At 33.3% G+C, this 13,598-nt stretch overlaps 1 protein-coding gene across 3 annotated transcripts in view; it reads left to right on the top strand.

Moving 5' to 3' along the window:
• The window catches only part of LOC123536397 (kinesin-like protein KIF17), a 51,726-nt gene that overhangs the window by 24,779 nt on the left and 13,349 nt on the right, over nt 1-13,598 (top strand). For 2 of the 3 annotated variants that reach the window (XM_045319561.2, XM_045319559.2), the window contains 7 exons: nt 6,335-6,501; nt 7,325-7,439; nt 7,783-7,811; nt 8,566-8,900; nt 9,160-9,275; nt 9,899-10,005; nt 13,054-13,315. In XM_045319561.2, coding sequence (XP_045175496.1) covers nt 6,335-6,501; nt 7,325-7,439; nt 7,783-7,811; nt 8,566-8,900; nt 9,160-9,275; nt 9,899-10,005; nt 13,054-13,315 — 1,131 coding nt within the window. Of the gene's footprint in view, nt 1-2,160; nt 2,185-6,334; nt 6,502-7,324; nt 7,440-7,782; nt 7,812-8,565; nt 8,901-9,159; nt 9,276-9,898; nt 10,006-13,053; nt 13,316-13,598 lie in introns of all 3 variants that reach the window. The other variant, XM_045319560.2, reaches the window with a different exon arrangement.

The raw sequence follows: 13,598 nt of genomic DNA, 5'->3' as shown, positions 1-13,598 counted from the left end.
AGTACACAAATGTACCATAAAATCGGAAATATTTGTGACAAATTAATTTCGCTAATTTTGCATTTTTGATTATTCATAGCAAGGACATGGATTTTTATAACAAGATTAAACTTTGCATTTTATGACTGCTTTTGAATTTTGCAAACTTTTGTTCACATGGAAACATTTGCTATTGAAGAGTGTTTTGGGCATAATATTACACTTTCAGCTTTAAGAAAAGGGCCTGTCACATTCAAATATTCATTACAAATTAAACACTTTTAGCCAGTCATATTTTAAAGTGAAAGAGCATAAAATATTTCATCTGCTACAGAGTTTTTGTAATAAGAAAGATTTTATTTTAATGCTGTGAATGAAAACTGTTCATTTAGATTGATTAGTAGGACACTTAAAACAAAAATCTCAAAAATGAAACAAGTGCAGCCATTTTGAGTTAAGATCAGGGAATGTTAGAACTTATGTAGCTGCTTGAACACAGTAAAAGAGGTATGATATGGAACTAATCTAGAATTCAGACACTTTTTGTTTTGTTTTGGCATGATCAGATATAGACTTTAGAATAGCAACCGGAAAAGAAACAGTTTCTTTTGTGTGTGAGAGTTTTTTTATTTTTATGATTTTAACAGTAGAACATTATGGTGTTCAGAATGAATAAAAATCAAGTTAGTCAGATTTAGCTTCATTTTTAGTTTTGTATCATTAAGTTTATAATATTGTGGTAAAAAATCAGGTTGATCAGTTTACCTCCATTTTAATGAGGGTGTTCTAATAAGCTTTTTTGAGCCATTTGTGTTGCAGGGCAATAATCATTTGCTAATCATTTGTTCAGTTCTTCATCTGTTTTTTGTGTGAAGGAGCACTTTATATAATACTTTTAGATGTGTTTGATTGTTTATAATTTTTAATGACGTATTTGATTCTGTTGTTGCAGTAAATTTCAGACATGCCTTTCCTAAGCAGTCATGTATTTTGTGTGCTGTATCAATTAAGATTGTGTATGTCATATATTTCTGTCTAACAGGACGTCATTATTACCACGGGGTTGGTTGTTGAGCTGCTCATGCAGTGCTTTAAGTGAGTGAAAGGTGTGAAAAATTGTGACTTTTTATTCATATAACATCATTCCCTGACTTTGTCCAACAGGTGCCTGGTGTAAATTTTCTTTGAGTTTTCATTTTGTGTTAATATATTAAGGTGCCATAACAAAAAAGGTTGTTGAAAGTAACATTTTGGATAGTTTGTTCGTTTTTGTTAAATTATAAGTGGCTTAGTGGCTGACCCCGTGTATAGCAAAACAGATAAAATTGACTTTAACACTGATGAAATACTGCTTTTTCAGCTTAATAATTATAATGCTTCATATTGACTTTTTCAGGGAAAATTCTTTGGTAGCAACATTTAGAGTACTAACATAATTATGTTTGTGGAAAATGATAGTAATTTCAAGAAAAAAAGATTATTTTTTTATTTATATTTTAAAATCTTACTGTACAGTCAGTCTATAATTGTGTCAGCAACCAAAACAATAAAAATGTACAGTCAGTCAGACTGGAAAGATTACTTATGAAAATGAATATTTTTGTTGTAATAATGAGTTAACTAAAACACGCCCCCATACCTCCCTTCGGATTAGCATCAAAGGAAAGGCCAATGGAAGTTGTACATTTTAAAATGTTTTAAAAACCTGTTTACTACAGGAGACTTTTAAGGCAAATTTTGACTGTTGCAATACTATTGATATTGTGGAAAGTACTGTTGCAATACTATTGATATTGTGGAAAGTACTGTTGCAATACTATTGATATTGTGGAAAGTACTGTTGCAAATTACTATTGATATTGTGGAAAGGACTGTTGCAATACTATTGATATTGTGGAAAATACTGTTGCAATACTATTGTCATTTGATATCACAGAAAGGATTTATTACAGTTCTATTGACTTTGCAGAAAGGACTGTTGCAATACTACTGATAATTAAAATAATTATATTCTTTGAGCAATAGATAATGTGTTAGAGACAAGATTTCTGTACTGTACCAGTTTTACAGAGGGAGCAATATATGGAAAGCCAGATATGCCAGAAGAGAATTATTTTGTGATTTGTTTTTATCATGCTTTCTATAGATCACTAATTTGTATTTTGTTTTAATATAAAATAGTTCTAGGTGAAGATCAAGATGGGAGTGAGTTGCCTTTCAATTTGTCCACCACTTTAATATCACATTTGTGCATGTACTCTATTTGCATCAACAGAAAATTGAGATGGATGTATGTTTTTTATTTCCCCTTTTTTTGATTTTAAATAACCAGACCTGCTTTTTTTTTTTGTGAAACTGTTCATAACTTGACCACCACAAAGGATATGTTTAAAAATGAAGAAAAAGAAGTTTATAAAAAAAGTGAAATTTTGTAGTCACAAAAGTGTAGTTTTACATTATATTGCATCTCAGTTTTCTACAGTGATGTTGCTTTCTTGACAAAAAGACCAATTGCAATGATTCTGCATGAAGGTAGCCATGACTGTGAGTGCCCATGTTCTATCTACCTTTTCTTGTTTGAATCTTCTTCTCAATCTACAGCTTCATACTGGCCGCATTGAATGATTTTTGCTGGAATTGCCACCCTCTTTAAGATCATTTTATAATAAAGCCTGTCCAGAATACTTTGTCCTTTTCTTTGATAGGATTTGAATGAGACTTAATACTGGAAAGACCAGACAGAGTGTTGTTGCACAATGTATTATGGGTTTTACCCTTAAATGAACTTTTGGGGGAGTTATGGGCCTTTGAAATATCAAATAAGTAAATCTTGTCCTGATAGTATTTTCTGCATATCAGTTTTAGGCACTTTTTACCTGTGAGGCTGAGGTTATATAGTATAAATTTTGGAGTTTTCTGCCATTCAGTGGTTTTCAAGGGTTGTTTCGTGACTAAGAGAATTCTAAATTATAAAAAACTACAGTAATATAAATCTTGACCAAAGTAGACATGTCATGTTTGGTGGGCTGAAATTTTAGACACTATAATTATGGACTATGATATTTCTATTTAGTTATCTTCTTATTCTTTGAATGAAGTGTGTCTCAGTCTTTCTGTTTTTAGCTCAGCTGAGCAATACTCAGGTGAGTTATTGTGATCGCTCGATGTCCAACGTCCGGCGTCTGTCGTCCGTCATCTGTTGTCTTACAACATTTAGCTTGTGTATGCGATAGAGGCTGTATTTTTTAATTGATCTTCATGCAATTTGGTCAGAATGATTGCCTTGATGACATCTAGGCCAGGTTTAAATATGGGTCATTTGGGGTCAAAAACTAGGTCACTAGGTCAAATCATAGAAAAACTTTGTGTATGCAATAGAGGCTGTATTTTTCAATTGATCTTCATGAATTTTAGTCAGAATGATTGCCTTGATAAAATCTAGGCCAAGATCGAAAATGGGTCATCTGGGATTAAAAACTAGGTCACTAGGTCAAATCAAAGAAAATCCTAGTGTATGCAATAGAGGCTGTATTTTTCAACTGATCTTCATGAAATTTTGTCAGAATTATTACCTTAATAAAATCTAGGCCAAATTTGAAAATGGGTCATCTGGGGTCAAAAACTAGGTCACTAGGTCAAATCAAATAAAAACCTTGTGTATGCGGTAGAGGCTTTATTTTTCAATTGATCTTCATGAATTTTGGTCAGAATGATAACCTTGATGAAATCTAGGCCAAGTTCGAAAATGGGTCATCTGGGGTCAAAAACTAGGTTACTAGGTCAAATCAAAGAAAAACTGTGTACGCGATAGAGACTATATTTTTCAATTGGTCTTAATGAATTTTGGTCAGAATGATTACCTTGATAAAATCTAGGCCAGGTTCGTAAATGAATTATCTGGGATCAAAAACTAGGCCACTATGTCAAATCAAAGAAAAACCTTGTGTATGCTATAGAGGCTGTATTTTTCAATTGATCTTCATGAAATTTGGTCAGAATAATAGCCTTGATAAAATCTAGGTTGAGTTTGAATATGGGTCATCTTGGATCAAAAAGTAGGTCACTAGGTCAAATCAAAGAAAAACCTTGTGTATGCGATAGAAGCTGTATTTTTCAATTGATCTTCATGAAATTTGGTCAGAATGATTGCCTTGATGAAATTTAGTTCAAGTTTGAATATGGGTCATCTGGGATCAAAAACTAGATCATTAGGTCATATCAAAGAAAATACTTGTTTAAACTCAAGAGACCACATTTTTGGTCCAATCCTAATGAAAATTGGCCAGAATATTTGTTTCCATAAAATCACTAGGTCAAACATGTTTACACTGTTATGGTGTGTTTCTCAGGTGAGCGACCTAGGCCATCTTGGCCCTCTTGTTTTAAATATGTGTAACACATCCTCCTCAAAATATAACTAGGAAACTTCTGTGGAAGCACATTCTGCTTGTACATTGTGCCTGAAAGCAACTTGAATGTTGTTACGGAAACTTTAGCATGTTTTTGTTTAAATATTCAATGAGTTTCTCAACCTATTCTATCTGTTATCTGCCTATCTTACTTGTGATTTCTGCTACATAAATCTTTTGGAATTGAACTGAGTGTGAAAATATATGTATATAGTCCAACCATATAATTATTATGATTATTTCTCCTTTTTAGGAATATAGTCTGATATCAGTTTTATCAATATAAGTGTAAAAAATATTCGTTCAAGTAATTTTAATACTGCCAATATGTTATGTTGGTTAAAGAGAAAGTATGAAAGTTTTAAACATTTTATAGTCAGTAGTAAAATTATAATATTTTTTGCAAGGCAATTGTTCTGCAGTTTGATTAATGCCCAAAGAAACTAATATTGTATTCCCCACTTCTGTTTGGGGAAGATGTCAGTTATGTCAGCGAGCAAAGTGTTGCAGGTAACTAATGCAAAATTTGTCTTAAGTTAACTGTCAAAAATATTTTACTGAAGTATATTTTAACATTAGAAAAAAATGAAACAAAACTAATAAAAGAGATAACATTAAAATATGTAAATAAGTTTTATTTTAATTAGAGAAAAAGCATTTTCTATAACTTAGCGAATTTGTGTTAACAATTAAAAATACATTGTTGTCAGTTATAATTCTATCTGTCTTGCTGCTATCATTGTCAGTAACTATTCGTTTAATTAATGTTAAATATGTCGCCTGTATTCAGAAGTAGATCTGAAAATAAGCCATTATGCTGTAATACCTGTATATTTAAAATAGAGAAGTATGTACCACTAACATTGTGCACATTGTTCTGTCTACTCCTCACCTGCTAAACTGCAATTCCCATGTTTAAAGTTTGCTGAACCCCCCTTGATTCTCCTTCTCATTTTTACCTCCCTTTGTTTGGATGGGAAAAATTTCAAACATCCGCTAATATCACCAGCTGAACTGCCGAGATCCCTTCATTTATATTGGGAATGGAGTTTCAAACAAAAGCAGAGTTGTAGGTATATGCTACATATGCCTTTTTAAGTGTAGTAAGATTTCATTGTTTTGGCTTGATGTGGAAAAAATACGATAGATATTTGTGTTAATGGTACAGTGTTTAAAATCAGATTTTCAAGAAATAAGAATTAAATGCATATGCAGATTTTTTTTTTAAATGAAATTAAACAAAATAAGTTTCAGTGCATCAAAACATAGATCTTTTTACACTTAAATGGCAGTGTTTTTGAATGTATTTTGTTGTTTCAGTATACAGCAAACAGATATTTTGATTAGTATTTAATTAACTTCCATTTGTATATATCATTATTATGTACTAACAATGTGCTATATGCCAGAGAGATATGAAATTATTTAATTTTCTCCATTTTAGCAGTTTACAATGCTGACTATGGGTAGTATGTATATAGCATTAAAACATATATAAGAGAGTTCTGGCTTGTGTTCAGTTAGTCATCTATATGAACCAGAGAATAACAAATATCTGATAGTATGTTTTAAATTTCTTGGGTTCATAAAAGTTATGGATTTCAGGTGTTAAACTTAGTTACATAATCATTGTGAATAAGAAAAAAAAGATAAATAAAATGTATTTTATTGTTCTTTATTTTGCATTTTTTGGAAAACCTTTTTTACAAGAAATTGAAAAGTACTACTTGATCTGGACGTAATTTCTAGCTTAAAAGTATAATAAGATGCATACAGTTTCTAATAAAAGTTGATACAGAGGCGGTATTTTAATTTTTAATGTAGAGGAAGGTTTAAGATTGTGTTAAGGTTTGAAATGGCATCGGTAATAGTATAGTATTTTACAACTTTTCAACCACAAATTGAACTTTGGTTGAGAATAAATATTTTTCTCTTTGATGATGTAGGTGAGGATGTTACAACAGTACCTGGTGTTTCAGCTCAGCAAGCTGGGCAACAGCCACAGGGTGGGTCTCAGCCAGCTGGGAAACAGTCACAGGGTGAGACACAGCAAGTTGTTGTGGTTCCTGTCCTCAATCCAGATGGAACTCCTGCCAAGGATGCAGAAGGACATGTATATACTTTATCATCTACTCATTGAATTTTATGAATAAACAGATAATTATGTTGATTTTGAAATATATCAGTTGAGCCAGTTATTAATGATGCAGTTACCCTTGAGTTTTCCATTCTGTTACTGTAACTGTTTTGCATGCTACCTGTGATGTTTCATATGCATGCATGTGACATGCAAAAATATACTCTTGTGGCCCAGTTTTCAGGAGAACGCAATACAGTTAGGTTTTAGAAAACTGTTTTATATGTCCCCTTTGCATAGGGTATTTTGTTTTATAAATTGTCTGTTGGTTGGTTTGTCTGTCAATAGTTAAGTCAGTTGATCAGTAGAAAACTTTATTTTCAATCAAGAACAAGGGAACACTTTGGTATACAGTGGTCCAACTTCATAGTATGATTGTCTGTGGCGAGTAGATGACCCCTTAAATGTATAGGGTGTATGGAAGTCACAGTGTACTCAAGCTGGAAAACATTTTTATCAATTACTGGAGACAAAACTGTATGAATGATTGTCTTATCCTCAAAGGAAAGAATGTCACAGTTGTTGTTTTGTTTGTCTGTCATGGTCTTCTTTCAATCACATATGTCACAGTTGTCCTGATCATGACTCCCAATGCACTGACTTAAATGCAGTTTTATCACCCAATGCATATGATCATTTTACAAAGCCCTGTAGGGGAGCATCTTTATGTTCCACTGGTAGCCTTGTAAAAAACACAAATAACACAGTCTGACTTTACTCTGTCCTTTTATTGCTTTTTATATTATTATTTATTTTAACAAAGGCAATAGTAATTACCATTTTGGAATTTATTTTTAAGGTTATTACAAAAACAGAGTATGTGACAAAGACAGAATATGTTAATGTTGAACAGAATGGAGAAGTTGGAGGGAGGCCCAGCTCTGTGATGGGAGAACGTCTACCATCAGGCCCAGGTAAGACTTGATTAACCTTATTTACTTAAGCTCAATCGTATGTTCTCCTTTATTTGTAAAGCATCCAACATAAGCAGATAGCCTAGCTGCAACAGTTTTAAGTTTTGTTATGTTTTGAACTTTTGTGCCTTACTAGACTTCTGGCATATTTTCTCATTTAGGATCATAGCATATAAAAATATTTTGGTTTCTCTATTGTTTAAGTTTTCTTAGATGTGTTTTGCAGTACAAACAGATTCTAGTTCCTTAGATTAGACTTTTAGATAAGCTTACAGTGTCGCAGTACATAGATGTGAACTATTTATTTCAATCACACACTTATAGTTATTTTTATTTCTTGCAGATGTCGATGATGTGAGACTCCAGAGTGTTGTAAGTGTTCTGTTTATACTCCCGTCTCTGAAAGAGCGGGGCATATTATGTAAACACCCGTGTCGGCGGGCGGGTGGTGTCCAAAGCATGTCTGCTCACTAAGTCGAACAGTTTTCATTGGATCTTCACAAACTTGCATAATATCTCGGCCAAGTTCGATAACTAGCCAAATCACCCCAGGCACTCTTGGATTATGGCCCTTGAATTACTCAAAAAACAGCGAATTTAGCCTTGTCCGCACTCTAAGTCAAAAAATTTTCATCGGATCTTCACCAAACTTGCTGACAATGTTTATGGGCATAACATCTCAGCCAAGATCGATAACCAGCCAAATCGCCCCTGGCACTCTTGGATTATGTCCCATGAATAAGGCCAAGTTCGATGACGGGTGTATTTTGTGACACTCTTGTTCATTTAATACTGTAATTGAGACATGCATTCCCAGAAACAAGAAATGTAGGACACCTGACTCTTCCACATGTTCTTTTTACAAGTGCACTTATCTCTGATAAATGAAATTGACAAGACTTAGCTTTTATGGACTGTTTTCATGAGACAAAAAGAAGTTAATTTTCACAATGCACCAAGTATTGAGTTTACATATTTATTGTTACCTGCCTGAAACACCTCTCAAGTATTGTTTCTTTCTGCCTTTTGTTTGTCTCGGATGTTTTCAATTGCTTGTATTTTGCCATGCCATTGAAATGAAATTTTAGAAGTATACTGACTTTGATGTTGATAATGTGTATTTTAGAGTGGATCTGAAGACCTGCAGGCATCTACAAGCAGTAAGGGTTCAGTTTTTGCCCCTAATGCTCAGGTACCTACACAGGCAAAGGAGAAAACAGCCATACAACACCCTGACCAGGACAAAAAAGTTACCATAGTGAATGGACAGATGGTGATACGGTCTACAACAGCTTCTGGAGATGAGAACATTCTGGTACGACCTACGACTGCAGGAGGTCGCAAGGCTGCACCCGTCACATCTGAAGATGTAGCACCAGGGTCCTTGGCTCCAAGGTCTTCCCCAACTCATTCAAGTATGCAAGAACAGCTGAGATTTCAGCAAAATGAAGCTCTCAAAAGGTCTGTTAATTATTCGCATATTTTAGGATTGTGAACAATGAAATATCTTAAGATTTGAGTATCTTTAACATCACGTTACTTCCTCAGTTTTGTTGGCCAGGGTATATATTAAGTCACAGAAGCCTGTGGTCTAGTCTTCAGATAAGACAGTTCTGTGAGAAAATTGTGTGATTGTATACAGTAAACAGTTCCTGATCTGAGCTGAATTACATTCAAACTTTACAGTAACCTTAACATTGATATGTTGTGTTTATTACAGACTTCAGGAGTTGGAACAGCAGATGGTTGGAGGAGAAAATAGAGAGGACAATGAATTGAAAGAGAGAAGGAAGAAAAGAAAACAATTTGCAGATGAAAGAAAAAGAAAACTAGCAGGTATTTTTTCATCATTTGTACAAATGAAATATCATAGTTGATGCTAGGTTTTTCAGGAAGCACCCAAAACTTTAAGTGAGCTTATTCTTGATGTTCTCTTTCATAGTTAAAAAGAAACTTTAAATGTCGGTACCAGGTTTTCTATCTGTGGTTTCTTTTACATAAATGTGTTTTACACAATGATTACTTAACTACTCCATCCATTTATATCTTAAAAGACTTTTTGAGTTTTACTCATTTTAATAAGATTTTAATTAGGCAGATTTTCTTAAAAATGTGTGGTCCACAGTTTTGCTCATGAGCCTATATTTATTCAGTTACCAAAATAGTAAGTTGTGCATGTAAAATACAAATGTTCGAACAATACAATCCTTAAATTTTCTCTAGATAATTATAAGATCATACCATTTGATGTATCACTCTTAAGAAAGTCAAGGGTGGGTGTAAGAATGTTTTAATATAAGATATCTTTAAAATCAAACAAAATCCTATAACCACTCCTGGAGACCTAAAAAGTGATGTATAGCATTTATCTGGTCATTACAAAATTAAACCACCATTCAGCAAGAAAAGCCTTGTTACAATTTATAAGTAGACCAAACAGTAGCTTGTTATTTTCACAGAGGCTATAGCCAACATGGATGATGATGGTATCATGCTGGATATCTATGACCAGATGGGAGATAAACAGAAAGTTACAGAAAAAAGATTGGAAAAAGAAAAGGAAAAGGTAACCACACTATACTTAAAGATGTAAAAATCATTGTTTAAGAAATAAGTATCAAAATAAGGTTTATTGTACAATAACCCAAGTTTGGAGTTCTTTGCATCCAGATACATTCAGTCGTGTAGAAGTTATGGCCCCTGACTTAGTTAAAAATTAGTCATTTTATTGTTGTGTCGCATGTAGCTCCGAAAGTATTTGACCTAGAGTCACCAAAGTTTACAGGAATTTTGGTCAGCATGTGCAGTTGTGCACCTTGGGTTTCACATCCAGATTCATTCAGTATTGTAGGAGTTATGGCCCCTGACCTAGGAAAAATTTTTTTTTTTTTAAATAGCAACATATTGTTTTCCCAAAGTTGATCTGTGTCCTGTCATGTAGTGGGGGCATCTGTGTCCCATATAAACATTACTAGTTTTATTCTAACCCACCTTACTTCAAATAATGTTAGACGAGCATCAGAGGAGTACATTGTATTTTCATCAAACGTAAATTACAACTTCGTGCTATGCCGCAGCATTAGCCAAAACACAGTGTGCGTGCAGCATAGTTCAAGATAGGTAGATTTTGCTCTACAAGTATATACTAGGTTATTAGCTGTTGGTGTTAGAATAAAAAAATTAATGCATTTGTTTGTAAATAATTGTAGGTTGAAGTATGATATGCCTGCATGATTAATGTCTGTAAAAAATCTAAATGAATGAATATGTTAATAGATCATAAAAATGCAAGCATCTTGCAAAAAGAGATACATATTTGGTCACTATACAAAATGTTGAACTAACATTTTGACATCTTCATATTTGTTTGCATCATTAAGGTAATTCTGCATGTTCAGATCAAAATCTTTTCTACAATGTTGAATTTGATTAAACCCTATTTTTTCAAAACTTCATAATATGCTTAGAAAATTTTGGCAAATAAAAAAAGATTTTTTGCTACACTGATTTGAAAATTTCAAAAGTTGTCATGATGAAAGTCTATGGGAAAATCACAATTTCGATAACATTTTAGGGAATAGGATTTTTTCTGCAATGTAGATTTTAACAAAACTTTTCAGTCATAAATAAACATATGATCTATATATAAAGTATGGTGAAATAAAATATAAAGACATCCACACATTTAAAGCTGATTTTAAGACATTCTTTAAAATTATTTAACATGTAAGATGTTTTAATATGAAATTTAAACTTTAGAAAGATAGTAACGTTGCCGTTGTTATAAATTTAATTCATGAAATGATTTTCATTGCTGTATGCCGAATCCAGGTATAATTCTACGTTTTCCGGTTAAATGATGTTACGCCATCACTTCCGGTTAATTAAATGTGCAGAACTATCTTAAATGTGGGAATTTATAAATTAAGCATATCTTGAGAAAATCACATATTGCTAATCCAATCCGAAAGGCCTGGGTGATTTTTAGCTCATCTGATTTTTTGAAAAAAAATGATGAGTTATTGTCATCACTTGAGCGGTTGTCGGCGTCGGCGTCGGCGTCTGCGTCGGCGTTGCCTGGTTAAGTTTTATGTTTAGGTCAGCTTTTCTCCTAAACTGTCAAAGCTATTGCTTTGAAACTTGGAATACTTGTTCACCATCATAAGCTGACCCTGTATAGCAAGAAACATAACTCCATCTTGCTTTTTGCAAGATTTATGGCCCCTTTTGTACTTAGAAAATATCAGATTTCTTGGTTAAGTTTTATGTTTAGGTCAACTTTTCTCCTAAACTATCAAAGCTTTTGCTTTGAAACTTGGAATACTTGTTCACCATCATAAGCAGACCCTGTACATCAAGAAACATAACTCCATCTTGCTTTTTGCAAGAATTATTGCCCCTTTTGGACTTAGAAAATCAGTTTTCTTGGTTAAGTTTTATGTTTAGGTCAGCTTTTATCCTAAACTATCAAAGCTATTCCTTTAAAACTTGCAACACTTGTTCACCATCATAAGCTGACCCTGTACAGCAAGAAACATAACTCCATCCTGCTTTTTGCAAGATTTATGGCCCCTTTTGGACTTAGAAAATATCAGATTTCTTGGTTAAGTTTTATGTTTAGGTCAACTTTTTCTCTTAAACTATCAAAGCTTTTCCTTTAAAACTTGCAACACTTGTTCACCATCATAAGCTGACCCTGTACAGCAAGAAACATAACTCCATCCTGCTTTTTGCAAGATTTATGGCCCCTTTTGGACTTAGAAAATATCAGATTTCTTGGTTAAGTTTTATGTTTAGGTCAACTTTTTCTCTTAAACTATCAAAGCTATTGCTTTAAAACTTGCAACTCTTGTTCACCATCATAAGCTGACCCTGTACAGCAAGCAACATAACTCCATCCTGCTTTTTGCAATAATTATTGCCCCTTTTGGACTTAGAAAAATCATTTTCTTGGTTGAATATTATGTTTAAGTCAACTTTTCTCATAAACTATCAAAGCTATTGCTTTAAAACTTGCAACAGTTTTTCACCATCATAAGTGGACACTGTACATCAAGAAACATAACTCTATCCTGCTTTTTGCAAGAGTGATGGCCCTTTTTAGACTTAGAAAATCATGGGTAGGACAATATTTCTATTATACAAAAAAAATCAGATGAGCGTCAGCACCCGCAAGGCGGTGCTCTTGTTATATGTCATTTTAAAATAAGTGATACTGTAAAGTGTGAAACACAAGGTTTATCTTCAGAAAAAGCATTTTGATTTAGACATTGTGAAGAGATTGTCTAAGATAGAAATAAAAATCCTTTGTACTTTTGCATGCTATGCCAGGTCATGGATCAAGGTTATCAGGATGAGTTTGGAAACCAGTCTCAAAAATTAGCTTTGTGATTGGTCAGTTTCAGAACTCGGCTAAAAATTAACCAATCAGAAGCTAGAGTTTTGAGACTGCTCCCCAAGTCTCTGTTTTATAACCTGAACCTGGACATACTACACGAGATATTTTTAATGTGTTATAAATTGAACCTGTATTGACACAACTCAATCAAGTAGGAATAACAAATACCTGTACAATTGTTCTGATTAAATTAAAGGCCCTGTGTTCTTTTTTCAGTGTGAGGGGTTGAAGAGAGAAGTTCTGGACTTACAATCAGAGTTCGAGTTTGAGCGCATAGATTATCTTGATTCTATACGCAAACAAGAAAAAGAAATAAAACTTTTACAAAAAATAATAGATGTGATACATCCATGTTTGCGTAAAGATTGTAACTATAGCAACCTGGACAGAATAAAAATGTTAAGTAAGTGGGATGAAGATGAACAGAAGTGGATAATGCCAGGATTGAAGATAGAGAAGACTGCCCTACCAGTTACAGGTAGCTGTGAATTTTTTTCTTTTTCTTTTATTGCTGTAAATCTGTTGTAATAAGGATTGTAAGTCTTACTCCACCAGCTGAAAAAGTCACCAAAAGTGATGGAAAGTGTTTCGATGTGAGTCTTAACCCAACAAAAAATCTATATATTTTTCATAGTATACTAAGTATGCACTCCTGCCCCTTCCCCCTGCATTGTACTAACCACTACCTAAAAGGTCTTGTTTCCGACAATTTCATTTGTAACTTTGTAATATTTCTTCCCAAACTCAACACTTTCATCCTT

The sequence above is a fragment of the Mercenaria mercenaria genome, chromosome 17, assembly GCF_021730395.1.
Source record: "Mercenaria mercenaria strain notata chromosome 17, MADL_Memer_1, whole genome shotgun sequence".
Lineage (NCBI taxonomy): Eukaryota > Metazoa > Mollusca > Bivalvia > Venerida > Veneridae > Mercenaria > Mercenaria mercenaria.
Note: the sequence above shows the minus strand (reverse complement) of the source record. Positions and strands in the feature narration are given on the sequence as shown.